Source organism: Mycetomoellerius zeteki, unplaced genomic scaffold (genome assembly GCF_001594055.1).
Source record: "Mycetomoellerius zeteki isolate Tzet28-1 unplaced genomic scaffold, Tzet1.0 scaffold62, whole genome shotgun sequence".
Classification (NCBI taxonomy): domain Eukaryota; kingdom Metazoa; phylum Arthropoda; class Insecta; order Hymenoptera; family Formicidae; genus Mycetomoellerius; species Mycetomoellerius zeteki.
In genome coordinates, this window is record NW_017257632.1 from 1,989,704 (window position 1) to 2,009,676 (window position 19,973).

The 19,973-nt window shown below is 38.7% G+C and overlaps 1 protein-coding gene across 1 annotated transcript; it reads right to left on the minus strand.

The window, feature by feature from the left end:
* Positions 1-4,046: 4,046 nt before the first annotated feature.
* Msx (homeobox protein H17) lies at positions 4,047-18,299 on the minus strand. Its single transcript, XM_018457024.1, has 3 exons — positions 16,694-18,299; positions 7,519-7,715; positions 4,047-5,087 (listed from the first exon to the last, which is right to left on the minus strand). The coding sequence occupies exons 1-3, from the start codon at positions 17,703-17,705 to the stop codon at positions 4,842-4,844; spliced, it is 1,455 nt and encodes a 484-aa protein (XP_018312526.1). The 5' UTR covers positions 17,706-18,299; the 3' UTR covers positions 4,047-4,841.
* Between the last annotated feature and the right edge of the window lie 1,674 nt (positions 18,300-19,973).

A 19,973-nucleotide genomic window follows, 5' to 3' on the forward strand; every position in this document is an offset into this window, starting at 1 on the left:
TAAAACTGGAAATTATATTTAAAACTTCATTTATATTTGAAATGCTCTCATAATTAGTAAAAAAATAAATGTTAAAAAACAAAAAAGAATATAGGTAATTACCGCATATATTGTGCAAATATTTTCTCTACTTTCTCTATTTCTTTATTTTCTTATTTATTTTCGTATCTTCAAATGTACGATAAAATTACGATTGAAAAAAAATCATAATGTTTACTTTATTTTTCGAAATAGTTCCTATTTTCGATTCTCCAAAATCTTCAGCGGAAAATAAATCTACGATCAAAATTGCGACAGAAATAATTACTTGCTTTATTCCTCGGAATAGTTCTCGCTTCGGATTCTCCGTAATTCCCGGCGGAAGACACGAATTCGAGCACCGGTACACCCGATTGAAACAGTGGCAGGTTTCCAATTAGGATGGAGGCTCCTTCTCTTGAATAATGCCACCGAGGTCTCCTTCTCTTTCGACTGCGCGATTGACTTTCCGTGGTGTCTTCGTCTTTCCCTTGTATAAATTAGTCCCAGCCACCACATAATGGCGTGTCGATGCTCTACTGTCCCCCGGACGGTCCCCACTTTCTAGTTTACTCTTTTAGTTTTTTAATCTTTCATCTATCTTATTCTTCTCTCTCTCTCTCTCTCTCCTTCTCATTTTTTTAACACCCATTCGCATCCTTTTTCGTCTTTCCTTTCGTTTGTCTCTCTTCTACTAACTATGTATTTAGCCGTTCCTCTTGAAGCTTTAGTCGGCACCGTTCTGTTTTCTTCATCGAGACCGCTCGCCCGCTCATCAGACCGGCCCGCTTAATTTACGACCAATTAATTTGGATAAACTGAATGAGTGGAGACCTGCTTTCGATGCACGCGTTAACCGTGAATACTTCTACTCTCCGCTCCTGTCTCTTTCGGTCCATCTCATTCAACACATATTGTTTTTGTTTTGTTTCTTGAATCTTTCTGACAGGCGTATTTGACTTCATAGCGTCGGTGATGTTATTAAAATACGTCGAGAACGTTCTCCGAACAGGAATAGGGAAGTGAACCGCGTATATTTTTTATGTAATCAGAAATATTATACAAGTAAACTAAAATAAAATAAAATGTAAATATAAACATATTGAAAATAAAAAAATTCTTTAATATTTTCTGTCTTAATGCTTAAATGTGTGTTCGCATATTTGTGTACTATTGCTAACTTTCGACGTGCGGCAAAAAATAATATAAAACTCGAATATGATATAAATAAAACATACAATTATCTTTCGAAAACTAAAAATCTTTGTAAAAAATTAAAAATCAGGTGTTACGAAAATCTGAAAACACGAAAAATTCAAGTCTGTTTTATGCTGAAAGTTTTCTGACTTGAAGCCGACGCTCCGAGATTGAAAAAGAGAGGAGAAGAAGTTATTGATATCCGTTGTTCCACGTAATGAAGACGCAGACGTTATTCCTCTCCTGCGCGACTTTACGTTTTATGAATCACATTGTTAGCGGCGCGGCTGTTCGCCGACGAGCTTTACTACCCGGCGAAGTGCGTGGCGTCCGGTGTCGTCGATGGACCTGCTTGGTATTCCACTCCGGTTCGAGAGCATAATTGGACGCCAACTGGCGACGCTCCTCCACGTATCGTGAAGACAAGAAATTATTCTTTAATTAATTGTCAGCGCTCAATGTGACCGTATGCGTAGGATCGGTCGGTTCGGTACATAAATTTTATCTATATGGGAGCGCCGACTGAGGCCGAGAAGCGGAGGCGACTGCCACGGCTTTAGAGAACGTAAGCAGAGAGAAAGAGAGAAACGAGGGATCTTCGAACAGCTTCCGATCTACACGGGTGGCGAATATCAGGCGCCTGTTTGTAAAACCTTTAACGGCGAGTCGTCGCTCTTAAAGGATCTCTTTGCGCTTTGCCACCTGTCTCATGATTGGTTCCTGAGTTGTTCTCGTTGCGTGTTCGATTCCTGATTTGATGGAAGAATCCGATCGTTCTCAATTAATCGATAATTTAATGCGTGATTCAAAGATTTACAGATTGAAAGATTTAAGGATCTACAAATCTAATTTCTCTAAATCTAATAGGGAAGATCATTTTTCTAATTTTCTTTGTTTACCTTGTTAAGAAATTGTTGTCACTATTGCCATTATATATTGAAAAAAGTAAGAAATTTTAATAAATATTTGGTTGAATAGTTTTTAGCAAATATTTATTAAATGTAAATAAATATTTATTTGATATGAAAACCATTAATTTGATTTAACTATCATTTTTATTGAGTAAATATTTATTTACTATAAGTAAATGTTTACTTGATACTATTCAAAGAAATATGTATTAAGATTTAGTAAATTTTTTTCAGCGTAGGGGCTATCGCAACTATTGGTTCGTATTGTATTCTCGTAAACGTTTTCAGTAACGTTTATATATGACATTACCAAATAGACACTTTACAAATGAAAATTATATAAGGGGAAATCGTTGCAAATCAATTATCCCGGAATATTGGTAAATCTTACATCGCGAGCCATTGACGCCTCCGAACGTCGCGCGATTGCATAAAATACGGAGATGACATGGCAATTATCGGGGACAGTACGGCGTCTCTCTGGAAAGTTGCGCGTCGCCGAAAAAAGAACGCCGGGCTCTGCAGGCGCCTATGGCCACACACCGTAAAACAAGACAGGTGCACACGGCGAAGACACAACGCACAAATATGATAACGGCAAACGAGCTGTCTCGCCGCAGGTATGTGTGTGTTAGTACCGTCTCCTCTATATATATTTTATAATTAGCGGCGGGTTCTCTCTCTTCGATAAATCAGAGTGCCGCCCAGGCTTAAGACTTAATTAAAAATTTAGTCAAAAACCAATTAGCAGCCACGGCGGATTAACATATTTCTAATTATCTAGCGGACACTTTCGGCCGCTTTATCGACTACTTGCCATATATGAAGCCGACCTGTCGATGACTGTGCGATACGTTCGATCGCGTCGGGGCAAATCGCCCGCGCATATTTTTTTTCTCTCTTTGCCCTGCCTCAATATGATGCCTTATTTGAAAAGTTACGCTCGATCAATTGCATCAATTGTTATTTGCAAATTAGTCAATCGCGAAAAGCTGTTCGAATTGATAACGTTCTTTTGCTTATTCTCTTGACTTTCCAGGAAACTGCTTTTTATGCACTTTTTGTTAACTTTAAAAACTTAAAAAAATAAATTTTTATTCTACAATTTATCTGTATTCATCCGTGCATAGAATTCGTAAATGTTTCATCGTGGGTTGAAAAATCGATGGAAAGAACATAAATACTGAAATCTTTTATTTCACTATAATATACTTCCATGGATAAATTATCATCTTACATTTATACAAGGCGCATAGGTACGTCTAGAACCACGCCACATTCGTAACGTTAGCTTTTACTGTCTATGAGCGTCTCCCCCGATTCACAATCGACACAAGCGGATACATAATTTACACGCACTTGTCTTGTCTCTCTCTCTTCTTGCATAGAAAACAAAATTTAATAAGTCTGAAAGATATCGAGATTAGGTGAACTACGAACTGTATACTTGCCGATGAGGAATCAATGCAATGGTCCGTCCTTTATTTATAGCAGCTATTAGAGATGTTACCGATGCAACTTTTGAAAATTTTACGACTTAGGTTTTGAAAAAATTCTAATATAAATGAATAGATTTATTTTCTTCAATATGAGGAATTACTTTCAGAGAAACGACTATTATATTTGATTTCGACCCTTTCTCTATTAATGCTCTCAGACTCGGAATTATTTAAACGTACCTCGCACATTCACGTCGCTGCATTCTCTCGATCAGTCCATATTAAAAACACATCTGTGAACGAACGTTTGCTAGATCCAGCGCGATTCAAATCGTTAAAACTAACGCTCTCGTTCCTCGCGATTCCTCTTCTTGACGGTAATCGAAGCGTCCTGTACACGTGTGTATATACATACGTACACCCATAGTTATCGTACGAACGCGTATCTATTTACACTATGTACACTCGTGCTTTTTCTTGATGAGATCAAAGTTTCGTGCACCTCTCGAGGCGCCAATATATACGTATTCCATCGTCTCGAGAAATTTACGCGACGATGTTTCTTCAAGCTACAAGTCTCCCAAACGATAGTTTCGGACTTAACGTATTGAAATTCAGATTATCTGTATTCCTCTGGAGATAAGCCGTCCGGATTAACGCGCAAGTATTGTCACTATATAACCATTCCTAGCCAATTTCGACTTCCAACGTTAAATGGTAGATCCCAATATCCTTGGTATCGGTAGAAGATTGGACAATTAAACTCGAACGGAAGGTGGACTAATAAATAAGAGTGGCTGAAAAACTTCAGGCAATTTTCCTGCTTCACGTAAAAGAAAGATCACTTAAAATCCGTTTTATGGATTTATTATTAATTATTTTATTAGACTTTTTCAGCTTTTCGGTTTCTGAAGTTTTCGAAATCTTGAGTTCTAAATTTTTAGCATTTGCTTTCTTGAATCTCCAAATTTTCGATCTCTTTAGCTTTTAAATCTCCAAAGTTCTTAGGTTTTTCGTTATCTTCGTAAATCCTCGCTTTCTCGAATTCTAATTTTCTCGAAATTATCGTGCGAGTATCGTCTGGAATTAAATTCCCGGAGTTTGGATTCTCTCTCGGATTCTTAAATAAATGTGCAGATTTTCATATCTCCATGAATTCTTGACAATTCATAGATTCTGCGTTATCGGATCCCATTTGTGAGCAGGTTGGATCTTCAGACGATGACATTAAGAATGATTTCGAATTACACGCGTATTATATCTTGGAATATCATTATTAAGGTCGGTGCCCAGGCGGCCCCATGAACATGGCCGCCGCTGCTGCGGCATGGGTGTGCCTAGCCATGGCAGCTGCAATGAAAGGAGGTACTCCTGGGGTACCAGGCGGGCCCACCCCAGAGAACATCAGCCCCGATCCGAAACTGGGGTGCAGCAGGGGCCTCGCGGATAGTCTTAGCTTCTCTATTTCCGCCTCCTGAAGCCGCTTCGCCTTGGCTCTTCGGTTTTGAAACCAGATCTTCACCTGAAACATTACAGTATTTTCGATTTAGAGCAGTAACGAACGAACTGATATTATACAAAACTGGTTCATATATCGCTTTTTCATTAATTCCTCAAATATCTCAGGTGCACAACTTGAGATTTAATAATACAAGCTTTAAACATTTTTATAACATTAACGGTAATACTCTTCAGAATCAATAGTATTTTAAAATAAAATATAAATCAAATCAAATGAATTAAGATTTTTGTTACATATTATTATTAGCAATGTTATTCGACACATAGCAGTATTATTAGTCAGTAATTTGAGAACGAAACTTTTCTCCATGAATTATTAAAAGTACTGGTTCGTGAGATACCTAACAACGTGAGTAATCATAGATTCTAATGTCGTGTTGCATTATACCATGCGACACACCTGCAAACATTACATAAGTGCCATTATTGGTTGAGGTCGCGTTTAACACCAGCGGCTGGAGATTTACAATCGACAAATAGCATATTCAAACCGCGCGAGTTACTGCAAACGTCTGAGAATCCATAATTAATAAAATTACGCAGTAATTTTACTATTTAACGCGTCATCACCAAGAACGTGGTATGAAACAAATAAAGATTTTCTGCGTAAAACGCATGCGAGTCATTTAGCGTGTCGTTAGACAAAACAGTCGGTGGAACATCAGCTTTCACCAGGAAATTATCGACGTATCGAGAAGTCCTCGATGTTATAAGACAGCGACACGCCTAACACTCGAGTTTATACACGCAGATATACGTGTCGGGTCAGCATTAAATCGCGTTTAATTGTTATTTGCACAGTCGTTCCGCGAGCGTCATTTACGCAGTTGTCGCTTTGAATCGGCTAATTTGTAGCACTTTTGGCTCGAGAATGAAAAGTATAAGGTCTCCGAAATTATTCTACATCGATGGAGCTTTTAATGAATACTTATTTTTGGCAATATACATGAATAGGATAATTACGGTGCATTCAGACGTTCTCTAGAAAACATTGAAAAATAAAACGATGTAAAAACTTTGTTAAACTGTTTTAGAAAACGTTTCAATTTTAATAGACAATTTCAAATTACTTGTGAAAACCCATGTCAACTAAACTTAACTTAACGTAACTGAACTTTACTTGATATAAATCATTGAAAGCTACATGGAAAGAATGATTTTATTGAAGTATCTAAAAATTTATTAGATATAGCTTTTTGAAAATAATTTTGTTGAACTATTAAAATAATTACGTATATAAGAAACTGAAGCTTAATGAGCAATAATGTTGCAAAAAATTTTGACATTCTAGTAACTGGTTTGAATGTCTACATAATTATTTTGATAGTATAATAAAGTATTTTTAGATTTGTATTTAGCTAAATTTTTAGATACTTCAACGAAATTGTTCTTTCCGTGTAAAAATTTCGGCTAAATTAAGCCTAATTAAGATAGAAAACGGAACGTAACACCCAAATTGTTATTACATTCCTGTATAATATATGAATTAAAATTGATTCCAGGATTAAGCATTTAATAAATACAAAAAGAGTGTCAACTGTCTATGCTTTCTCCTCGTCGTCAAAAAAATCAAGTGATAAGTTACTACGTGTGATCATAGGGATGAATATCACCACAGCTTGAGTGTCACGATTTGAATTGTAGACATACCTCTTTGTCCGTGGTGAATAATGAGAGAGAAGAGAGCGCGATCGAAGGAATGGTTTGGCGACTTAAACGACACGAGGAGATGGCGGGGTATTCGTAGCTTATCTAAGCAAATGAATGTACGACGTAGCTTCATTTCGACTGATGCATTGTAACGAATGCGCAAAGTGTATCTTAGCACGCTAACCGGCGCGATAATAGCCTACTCTGTTACATATATGGCAAAGAATCACGATAGTCCAAATGGAGAAGAGCACAGATACTATAATAATAATAATATTCGCGACATGTTATAATAATAATTTTCGTGAAAGATAAATTTACAATTAACTGTTAATTCGAGCGTAAAGATATTAAAAACGTGTAAATATTAATTTCCGACACGATAGTACCATCTTTCGCCTTAAAAGCACGCGTGATTGGTTTATTATCGTTCAATAAAATAAATATAAACAGATAATTTTAACGACTTTTATCAATAAGCTCGTTAATCGAAGAATACCCTACATTTGATTCGATATCAGTTTTAAAGTCAATATGTGTATTCTATTTTTACTCGTTTTGTATTATATTTATTCGGTAATAAGTAAAAATACGTTCTTCTCATGCATTTCACGTTAAATACGATCAATTTGTATTAATTTATGACGGAACGCTTTTATAAATAGCATTTCTTGACATACATTTATGTTGAACATTAATGGTTCGCTGGAGATCGTTATATAAAATGAGACTTTTTCAATTTGCTAAAAGAGCTAATTACTCGTATGTCAACTGCGTCTCACCTGCGTTTCCGTGAGGTGAAGAGACGACGAGAACTCCGCTCTTTCGGCTATCGTTAAGTACTGTTTTTCGCGAAACTTTTTTTCAAGCGATAACAGCTGCTGCGTCGTGAACGGCGTTCTCGGCTTCCGGTTCGGTTTATGCTTTCTGAGGGTGCACCTAACCGGGCCTGGTCCGGGTCCTGGCAATCTTAAGTCCCCTGAAACCAAAGAGAAGACATGCGTTCTGATAGGATTTGACTTCGTATCTCTTCGTGTGAATAATTTTAATCCTGTAAGTATAATATTATATACACGATAATTTTCTGGTCCTTTACTACACATGATGGATCATTCGTGCCTCAGGTTAATTTTTATCACTTTAACAAATATACAAAAAAAATATAAAATTATTAAGTGATTCTTACACTACATATATATCTTACATCTTTAGAAAATATTTGTAATATTTGTATGCATTTAAATAAATTGTGTATAAATGTTGTAACTAACTATTTAATGCTCCTAGTTTTTCGAAGAAAAGAAATGTACAAGACACGAATATTTAATCGTGTGTACTAAAAGTTAATAAATAAATTAGCATTTCCAGTAAGCCCTTATTTACTTCATAAAAATGTAATATTGAAGTGGATATTGTTGCAAAAAGTTTAGAAAGTTGATTTTCAACGAAAAACATAAGGTTTTTATTAGAAAATCATTCAGCATAATGATTCGATCTCGCCCGTTCTCGTTTCGAGTTGATTCGAACCGCTATTCCTCTTTAAAAAGAGAAGAGATGGGGATTAAAATAGCATTACTCTGCTGCACCACTCTGCTATCAGCATCATTACAGAGAGAGATACGTTAATAATGATATTCGCGGACATTTGTATCTGTACTATTAAAACGCCAGTCCCGTCTTCTTACACTCATCGAATGATAATTAATCCCGGATGTGCAACGTTAGTCGTTAATTTACGATCACCCAGCAACGTCTCGGCAAGACGCGTTTTCATAGGTTTCGCATGATGAAGCGATTACGGTCTCGCAGTACCGGCTGGAGGGAGGGCGCAAATTAAATCATAAAAAATAAATCGCGCTCGAATGCTCAACGAACGGCGCCTAATTATCGAGCTATTATCCCGGTCTCCTGCATCCGGCGCGCATGATTATCATTGACCGTCGTTGTTTACGATCGGCTCATGTACGTGCAATTAGTTGGTACTGCGTAAAGTTTCGCCACCTCTCCACGGTAGCGCGATTATATCCGGCAGCATTCCCGCACCTTGTCATTCATTTGTAAATTCATTTTAAGCTGACCACTTCGTTAAAATTCACTTAAAAATAAAAGATAAAAAATAACATAATCTGTATGAAGTAGAAATATATGTAGCGAGGGCTACATGATAACGCTATGAGCGTTTATTTTTTTATTTATTTTAGACCGCGATAAATTAATATCCCACGTTAGAGATGCGAATTTTTAAAGCGACGTACAAGGGACCAAATGAAGTATTGACATCTCTTAAAAATCACAGTTGGCTTGCCAATAACTCTTCTTAGCGCCCGCGCACCATTCTATAATTAGACATATTATTTCCCTATAACACACGCCGCACTATCTCGCGCCGCATTCAAAATAAGCGACTCGTATGAGAGGAAGAGTAATTGATATCTCGTGGAAGCGGCCCTGCGTCGGCCAGATGCGAAGTTACATCGCGACTTTGTACGGCTACACCGTGCTGGCATCGTGAAAAAGTGTTTTCGACATTCAGCACGACGAAACGATGACGATTTTGCGACGCAGCGAGGAGGGCATCGTGTGGATTCCGAGCGCTAATTAACGTTCGACCGAGTACAAAAAAGGCATAGGCCGCCGGCATTGTCGACCGGATCAGTCGAGACACCGGTATCACGTCTTCCATTCTCGTTGCACCGCCAGTTCCCCGTTTCACGTGTCACTTGGGGAAGCTTGGTGGGTTTACGCACGTAACCAATCAATATGTTCTCCCGGGACGCTAATTAATTTCTGCTAATTAAATACCTATCTGGATGAATCAAAAGTCGTGGATCTATCCGCTACCACTTTCTTTTGCGTTTAAGAACATCGTATGCGAGTCGTGACAACGCACAGCGCGATCTTTTTATCAAACATATCACTAATTACACGTTATTGCCATTCGATGATATATTTTTATTTTTGTTTTCATATTAACATAACGATGTTGGAAATTTGCTGCCTTGAGTCACCGAGCTAATGAATTATTAATACGGTTAATATTCGAGTTACAATGTTGTTTACTTATCTTGGAGGAAAGACGGGCCTAAGATAGTCTAATGTAAGTAAAGTGATCGCGATATGTGCGTTCGAGATTGCAAAAGAAAATGCGCAAGAAAGACACCGCGAATCCGCGCATAGCCGGACAATCTGTCGTTACGTGTCGATGTCGCATCCATTCATGCGGTAATATAGCGATTTCATGTCGCTCATCGAAGTTGGCCATGCCGCGCACGTAACCGATCAATATGTTCTTCTTGACTGCTAATTAATTTCTGTTAATTACCCGACCGCTGAAACACGCACGGGTATGGCTACATAGCCGCAACGGCCGTTGTCGTTCTGATAGGTACACAAGCAGTTCGCTTTCCATGTAAACTTTTCGGTTAGACAAACGTGCGACGATAACAGATTGATTCGGATCATCTCCAAATGTCTTACGGCGTTAAATCAGCCTAATTAAAGAAACGAGTTCGTGTGTGGCTGAACTATAAATTTCTGCACATAAAAAAAACTTTTGCTGAAGTATCTAAAAATTCAGCTTGATACAGATCTAAAAATAGTTTTACGTACAATTTACAGAATCAAATATATATATAAATTTACAAAGGAATATTTAAGCACTATAGATCCACTTTCACCGAATGTAGGATTTCTTTTATTCAATTAGATTTATTCTCATTGGTTCAAATTCGTATCACAATTAAAAATAATTTTGTTGGACCATCAAAGTAGTTACGTAGAAATCTCAAGTACAATGAGCAATGTTGTAAAAATTTTTGACATTCTAGCAACCAGTTTGAGCGTCCTACATAATTTGAATAGAGAGAGAGAGAGAAGAGAGACAGAGTCCAAAAAGATTATTTTTATATCTGTTTTATCTAATTCAGCTAAATTTTTAGACTTCAGCAAAATTCTTTCTCTATGCACTATTTATTAAAACCATGAGTTTTAAATTAAAATTAATATTTAATTATATTGGATTATAATGATGTACACACGGACATCAGACTATAACATAAAGCATGAAATTTATTCTCTAACAATAATAAGACCAATATAATAAAATCAGATCTTTAAAATAGCGTGCGCAATCATGTTTGAGCATACAATTCTTGCGAATATTTTTACGAGGTGCAAAATCTTACAGAAGGCAACTGCAATCCTTATGCGATCACGATACTACTTTCATCAACGGATACTGAATTTTTAGGGATGCTGAAGAGAGACGCGTTAGCCGACAGACGGGCGTCGCGTCGGGCCGCTGTGGAACGGCCGAGCCGGGTAATTACGTCCATGGAATGATGAATCGTCCGAAATATTTTGTAGAACATCATTGGACGCGGGGCGGGCGTCGTTAATTCATTCCTGCGCGCGCAATCCAGATAAATGCGTACGGGCAGCGGTGTTCGAGCGTTATAAATGACGTCCGTATTCATAATTTTCGTAAGCCGCCGCCCAGCGACGGGCCCCGGGGATTATCGGCTATATACGAGCCCCGTATCGCACCCCCCCTGGAATAACTGTCAGTGGTGAACGCTTAATGGAAATGGGCTAATAAGCTTTTCACTGTCTAATTTTTCAGAAACGACTTTTGTGCAGAAGATGTGATATATCGAAGAGATATTTCATTATCGAAAAGCGATGTATTTATAATACTTTATTACCAAAATAATTAAAGGATATCTTGATGAATCTGGATTATTTCACGTAAGATAATTTTTTTCTCATTAACCTTTAGAAGGGAGTCCATTTTTTTAAATTTTACAACTTTTCTTTGAGTAAGATTTGTTTTTATATTCGTTATTTTTTGTTGTTGTATTCCTTGCCTCAAAATATGACACTGTTTTAGTACTATAGTGGTATAATTTAACCTTTCTCGTCGTAAAGGTTAAATTCTTAGTGGGCTTTTAAAGCCCGGTATTTTATTTTCTGGTTAATGACTTGTAGTTTAGGCTCGCTTAACCTCATGATAATATAAAAATTATGTTTTTTTTTAGTTATGATTAATTATTACTGGTTTCGTAGTATGTGCGATAACTTTAAATAAAAAAATACTCATTACAAAATCTTTAATTTAATGATTAACCACTCAGGTAGAACACAGTCACAGTTAAGTCATAACGATATAACATAGGACGTCATCATGACAATTCTTACATTATCATTTGTCACTTAAAATGAACTTATAAGTGATAAATAAAATGATTTTCTTATAATATTATTATGTGTTCTAATACTTCGACGTAGCTAGAAAAATACAATTTTTACATTATCATCAGATTAAGTCTTATCGCAAGTTAATCAAAAAATGAAACATCAGGCTTAAATAAAATACAAATCGCTATAAATCGTTTAATTTAATTTAAAACAATATTTTCAAAATTTATTTTACCTCTCGCAAAATATTATTTTATACACGCGAATTTAATGATTTCCGGAAAAAAATTGTTACATTTAAATTTCTCTGTAAAATAAATACACACACACAATGACGCGATTGAAGGTACAATAAGGAAATGTTGATTTGCGTCGTTCGGAACTTCTTATCGAAAATACCGAGGACTAAAAGACGTGGTAATTAAACGAATTCCTATGAGTAAACAATCATCTCAGGGCAAAAGCGACACTGTCACGACTGCGATAATCGCGATTGTAATAGTGGTGCATACCGAGTTGCTCCGGTTTTCGTTCGAAGTGCTGGTATAATTGGTGTCGCGCATCAATAGCGGAAAGAAAACGAGGGGGATAAATCATAAGAAGAACGCGGGACGGGCCGAGACGAGGGGGCGAATGGTTTGTCGTTATCGTTCGCAAAAAGCTTTGCCAAGCGACATCGCACAGGAAGCTGAATGCGCTACACCAAACTTAACAGGCCACTTTAACAAGAGCAGTTTTTACCAGGGACCTCTTGAATGCATTATGGATGTCGTGAGTTATATATGACTCTATCATGTCGAACTGTTAGCGATCCCGGCTGGCGTGCGGGCCGATCATCGTATTCTCGTCTTTTTCCACTTTTCGTTTTCTGTCGGCAGCGTAAACAGTGTGGAAAACAAGATATGGAAAACAAACGCGTAGTTGCTCTTACGCATTCTCATCAATTTCGTTATTGTATCTATTTGTTGTCCCTCCATGATTTACTGTCAATACCGCTTTACATCAAGCGTTATATTTTGAGCCGGATTTTATTACGGTTGACACAAATGATGTAAATGCGTTTCATTCAATTATGCCACTTTGAGAGATACACGGGTCCATATAGCAGTCAGCTTTTATACGTTCCCATTAGCTGCGGGATCGCGTGTCTTTCCAATATTCTCTCATTCTCCGGTTACTATTCATGCTGCTTTACATCGAGTATTATAAGCGTTACTTTTAATTATGCTACTCTCTCTTTGAAAGATAAAGCAATGAACGTAGCAGGTGTGCTCATGTACGTTTATATATTAGTTTTACGCTTGCTATTTTCCTAATATTCTTCCTTTTCCGATTTCACTGCGAATGGATGCTGCATTAACTGTTCAATTATGTATTTAAGAAATAAGGAAAATTATACTGCGTAAATTTCTCCAAATTTCTCTAATAATTTTCTTTTGTCACTTGTTGCAAAATTGATTTTATTATTTGCGCAATTATGAAAAAATTTTGTAGATATTATCCATGCGATAATATTGCAGAAACTATATAATAATGTAATGAGGACTTTTTCAAAAACATTTATAAAATGATCACGATTCATTCTTCAAAGGCGATTCTTTCGCCATCCTCGTTAAATGTCCTAGAAGTAAATAATGTTGCGAATCTCGAAGTTCCTGCGAAATTATATCCACCCGTAATGAGGAACTCACGCTGTTTCCGAGAAAGAAATCTCTAAAACCATTACGGGACTCCTGGCGAGCATAAAAGTTTACGCGCGAATAGCGAGGCCAAGTACAAGGAACACTCTCGTCCTTTTGCACTCTTGCGAGCACTCGAGATGGAGTACCTCGAAGAGAGTACCGCGATGTACGATTAACTCATTGTGCGAGAGGTGTCAGTTACACCTTAATGAGGTATTACTTTAATTGTCCATTAGGAATGGACTCAATGTAATAATGTTCATGAGTCCTTTACTCACAAGACAACATGAATCTTTGCACTTCAACATCTTTCTCCATTAGCGGAATCTTCTACTCGCTTAGATAAATGGTAATGACTATGAATTGTGGAAGAATTAATAATGGCTCAATGTGCATTGTCATCGTAATTGATATCATATTTCGAACGCCAAAATTCCAATGGATTGACAATATTGAGTGAACATGAACCGAGAGAAGTTCAATACAAATAAGTATAAATATTCAGTCAGTGGGTCTTCGTATATGCGTATTTTTACAATTTCTAATAGTTAAGCAAACTGTGCGCTGATTATTTTTATCGGTCTCAAATAATCGGCGAGTAGTTTGTTTGAATTGAAAATTGTAAAAATTCATGTACATAAAAATATTCTAGATTGACTTAAACATTTGTCATGTTTTGCATCAAATAGATATAATTGAATCGAACAAAATATATATTCAATTCGTATCTTGTTTACAGCAATCGAATTTTCTTCAAGCAATCGCTACTCTACGCGAGATAAGAGAGAGCGAGAGGGCTTGCAGTTGGTAATTAATAAATCGCAACTAATTCTCTCGTTTAAGTCACCGTAAATTATTTATCAGCGAAGTGTTCCCAAGCGACGTCTAATTATCGCGACTTGGAACCGCCACGGCTTTCCTTCTCAATTTATTAGCCAATTACAATCCATATATCCGCCACCAGTCATGAAACAAGATCTGTATCTCTGTACGGCTGATCACTTTTGTACCTGTCCCGAGAATCGCGCTGCAGTTGCTCTCTCTTTCGAGGTTTCTCCTTCCTCATTAGGCAATTACGTCGAGTTTTATCTGCGTGCCCGATTTTTCGCTCGCGTCACCTCGTGGTCACTCCTGCCTCCATCACACTAGAGACGATGGAAAACACATTCCGTCGTCGCTTTGTAAGCGCCGATCATGCGTCCTAATAGCCTAGATATAAGACATCGAGCCCGACGCACCGATCGAACTTTCCGCATTTCAAGGAACCGAATCGCTTCAAATCGTAACATGAGCTTGAGTTCCGCGTTGACATTTGTGGAATAAATTCGAAAAAGATCTGCAAAACGATCGAATTACAATTTTGTGTAGGATCGATATCAACATCGAGTAGAAGGAAAATTACGACTTTACCTAGTTTCGCATAAAGTAAAGTCCTCGATAAGTGAACGATACTAATTCTTGTACAGTTCTTGGAACTAATGGCTAATGCACGTCTATAACAATTCTGTGTCTACAAATACTATACGATATTAAAAAGCATTTGATAGTACTAAACGTAAAAATATTAGACGAAATGAATTTTGATTGGTAAAAGAACAGGGTAACGTAAAAAATAATTTCTTAACTAATTAATTAACAACTACAAAAGCTATCAGTTAATTTCATTTAAGTGAATCAGTAATAGATATAAATTTGCATCTCCAATATTTCCGCTAAAAATTTATTCGATTATTTATTGGTCCGTAAGAAAACGTGATAATTTTGAAATTATAGCTGTCATATATTCGATCGTTTTTTAAATTTAAATTAATAGTATGAAATACTGCATGTGAACAAGTTCTATCCCAAAGTCACACGATTGCGACAGTCAGAGATTATGGAATATAGAATTATATGCTGAAGAATGCAACGGATCGTTTTAATCAACGATTTAATCAAACTGCTGACTGAATTGATATTGGCAATATTCATTTCTTCAGTTAATGGCTGTGATAAAATATGATATGTGTTCGTCGAAATATAAATATTTATCTCTTGAATTTGCATCATATTTAAGGTCTATTAGTCTTGTTATGCCCGTTAAATTTTTCCGGTTAAGAAGAAATTATTAAGGAAAAACTATCGTGTCGATCGTGATGGCAGTTTTAAGGCCTTAGCTTTAAGCTTCAATCACGATGAAAGTAAATCAGAGTACGAACGAATTCTTTGGCACGTAAGACCGATAACGTCCGCCTACTCGCGTGATCCACGGCACTAATGCAGAATGTTATAAGTCTGCGTGTCATGCATTAACAGTTGCATTAAGAGTTTGCGTTTTCTATCTGATTGTCGACATTGTATCCGATAGAATCGCAAGCTAAAAAGCAAGTACAGTGAAACTACTCTTGTTTGAGCATACTCCTTTTAAATTTCTCAGACATAACTTATTTTCAAAGAATGTTCTTCCACGAATAATTATCACACTACTAAATTATGATTACAATATTAAGTTAAAAGATGATAATTTTCGGTATATCATTACTATTTTCTGCAAGAGATTTATTTAACAAAGCCCAGTGATGTAAATCGTAAAACATTAATGTGTTGACGTAAACATGTGAATGAGTTTGCTTATTAATACATAGCATGAAATTTCACACATTCTAAAATATAATAGACAATCTTAACTCTTACTCCTCCTTGTAACGTCACTATACATCAGTATATTGTTGGATTTATAGTGTCAAATTTAATCTAATTTAAGCCGCTACTGCTCTTACTCAGTGTATCGTTATTTTATATAAAACAGTGGTTAAATTTTACATTATAATAGTGTCAAATTTAACCATTATTTTAGTATAAAATAACGATACATAAAGGAATGGCGACTTAAATTATTATAATAAATTATTATTTCGCGTTTTTTAATCGTATACTAGAAGGTTAAAACTAAATAAAATTATTTAATGGTTGAAAACCATTTCATTACGATGTAACCTTTAATAGAAGCGTAAAACGCGAATGATTTCACGATGGCGGGTGATAAAAAAAAATGACGAGGGGGAATAAGGGTTAAACACGACACTCGTGCTAGTTTTACCGTTCGGGCTAGTAGGTCCACCATGTGGCGTGTAAAGATGTCCATGAGGATTGTGCGGATGCGGGGGTGGGGGCAGCCACGCGAACCCCGCCAGAGAATGCGGAAATCCCGCGGGGTTCCAACCGGGAGCGCCGGGTGCTCCAGCGAGATACGGCGGGCCTTGCGAGGGCCTTTGCACTCCGGGATGAATCGGCTGAGGCACTACCGGGCTAGACTTCTCCTCCTTCTCCTGGCTAGTTTCCAGGTCCCTCTCCAATTCGCAATCCGAGTCCATCACATTTAGATCCTCAGACTGGCCGACGCTTCTTATCTCATGGTCCTCAAGATCCAAATGATCCGTCGTACGGTCTCCTTCCAACGAGCGATTCGCTTCGGAATCACTACGATCGTCGAGAATCTCTCGTCTGCTCGCGGGCGATACAGATCTCGGATTGGTGATCCTGTCGATCCTTTCGTCTTCTTCCTGAATATGCTCTTGTTCTCGTTGGAGCATCGTCTCACCGATCCCACTCGGCGAATTGGTCGTCAGTCGGTCTCTCGGAATCTCCTGGTCTATTCTGATAGGCGAGGACGACTTGTCGTGGCTCGTCCTAGAGAAATCCTTTACTGTAAGCATCTCTTGGCGAGCGGGCGGGTGATCTTGCTCGAGTCTGTTCGGATGATGATGGTGGTGATGATTACCGAAGCCGGCGAGACCGTGAGGACTCAACCTAGCAAGTAGTTCTCTGCTCTGAAGTCTCTGCTGTTCTATTAGGAGCTCTCGATACCTTGCCTCTATCTCAATATTTTTTTCAGTATCCATTCTATCATCGTTATCTCGCCTGGTCGCGAAAGTGCCGCCGATGGCACTCTTCTTCGTGCCACTTAGCAGGGCATCGACGCTGAAGCTGATCTTGCCGCTTCGTGGCTTTAGATTCGAAGATGCTGACGTCGGAGTAGCCATGTCGACGTCCTCGCACAAACGATCGTTACCGGAACCTGGGCCCGTCACCACGCCTTCGCTGTTGCTCATGCCGATTCTGTGCCGGCCTCTTAAGTTCTCGCGTTTCACAAGTCTCGAAATACGGCAATTCTAATCAATTTATAAAACTACACTTGATAATCATCCGAAGATGCGAATAAAAAGATCGTTCGGTCGCTTTCTTAGTTCCATGTTGTGTACCCAATGTCCATTAAACTGCAAATCCTAACGAAACTCTGAATAAGTCGCACCTTAAAATGTCAGCTAACAGTCGTTGTATTAGCTTCTCACGAACGTCCGTTAAAGGATGACGGACGTGATACATTGATGCCATCGAGCCGCAAGGCATTTTCAAGTGTCGATCAGTCACATCACGATTCCTGAACGAAACCCGCTAACGTTGTAGACTTTCCGAGGCGTAGCCCGCCACCTTAATAAGTTTCGCGCTCCGTTATTCTTGGAATCCGCCGCATCGCCGCGGAATGACCCAGCCGACACGAGCGGATTCCTCCATTAGAGTCAGAAGAGTGTTTTTAAGATATCAACATGATGATCCAACTCTTCTTATCTCTTAACTTTTATACTTTTCGCATCCTTGCCGATTATCAGCTGATATTATCATACAGCAATTCTCTTTTCGCGACACTTTGTGCTCCTTTCGCTCAGACAGCGTTTAACGGATCTGTATAAAAACATTTAAACAAAGCGCGCAGAACGGAATCTACGCTGTATAATACTCTCTTTGCGAGAGACGATGTGTCGTGGATGAATCTCACGTTGACAGCTTTCGCTGTCATGATAAATTATAATTAATTACGAACGATTATTCTAATCCGTCGTGTGTTGTGTAGCCTAATAATATTTTTTCCAGCATTGAGCTTCTATCGTTTTAAACTTAGATCCTTCTTCATCATGACATGATACACTACGATATTTCGCCTATTTCACCGTTAAGTAACAAACGTCAATGTCCGCGTAACGACATATGAGATCCTTGAAAAGGTCAATGCTGATTTCCAACATCAAGAAAGTTCGTCGCTGTCATCGACGCGTTCATCAGCACGTTCCATTAAGCTTGGACGTCGATACACGATCTCTTTCAATGCTTCTGGGTTTCAGTCGAGGCACTCAGTTTTTTCGTGCACCAACAACGCGACCTGTCGCGACCTAGACGGTTCACCAAGGCGGTCAAGTGTGTACTCTAGCTCTGATCGCGCGACGATGAGGACACAAGGTGGGAGTGCTGTAGTCGTCCCGCGAAAAGAAATGTCGGCAGTGGAGTACAAATGTAATCGGTTGTAATCTGTGTAATCTGCCGCGTGGTGACCGCCACTGCCGCGGAAACGGCACTGATTACCAGCTCGGCTGCACTCGCGGTGGAGAGCTCTGCCGGGGGGCTCTCCATTCTCCCTCTTTCTTTCTCTCTCTCTCTTTCTCTCTCTCTCTCTCTCTCTCTCTCTCTCTCTATCTATCTATCTCTCTTTTCTCGTTCTCGGCGTTGCGGTGCTACCGCCGGGTGCGCGCCGCCCCCGCAACGCTAGCAAAACCGGTACCGTGGTCTGGGCTCGACCAATACGCGCGAGCCGAAGCACATCTCGGGCGTTTCGAGAATGGGCGTTCTTCGTGGTTGGACGTGGACCAATAGCGGACAACGAGGTGGATCGAAACCCATAGGGGAAATCCCCCTTCTTCCAGTTCTCCGCAACCGTCAGATGGAGCTGGCTGCATCACCCGACGCCGGAGAGTGTCTCGAGGTGGTGGAGAACGCGGATGGTCGATGGAACGTGGCTATGGTGGTGGTGGTAGTGATGGTGGTGGAACGCGGTGGGACCGAGCGGAACGTGACGACTCCTAATTGTCTAATTCCCGGGCGCGCAATGCGCGAATTGATTGGCAATACGGGTGCACGTGGCTGTGTGCTCGAGCGCATGGCTGGGAGGGCAAGCATCCCTCCGCGTTCGCCCGTACGCGTACACAAATCGCGCGGCACCTCGTTCCGCTCTCGTGAGAGCGAGCGATGGCTGATCTAGGATTTATATATTGTCGGTAATATGCACAATCCCAACGTCTATCACATTTAATTATCGGCGGGATACGACGTGTTGAAATACGTGACTAGGTCCTTGATTCGACAATCTGGTTTTCGATTAATTGTTTGTGCTCAAATTTGTGCTTGTAAATAAAAAGAATTATTTTCGGGGAAACAATTGAAAAAAATATTTCTCGCGCATGAAGCTAGATACTCATTTTCAAAATGACAAATAAAATATGAAAATGTTACTGAAATAAGTATTTTATCTCGATTGTGTGATACATAGA

Bases quoted from the DNA above. Each gene is read 5' to 3' on its own strand.
- Msx (XM_018457024.1), bottom strand. From the start codon at position 17,705: ATGAGCAACAGCGAAGGCGTGGTGACGGGCCCAGGTTCCGGTAACGAT. The intron at 7,716-16,693 runs GTAAAACTAGCA...CTTTGGTTTCAG, and splicing joins TGGACCTACTAGCCCGAACG to GGGACTTAAGATTGCCAGGA. The intron at 5,088-7,518 runs GTGAGACGCAGT...GTAATGTTTCAG, and splicing joins TTCACCTCACGGAAACGCAG to GTGAAGATCTGGTTTCAAAA.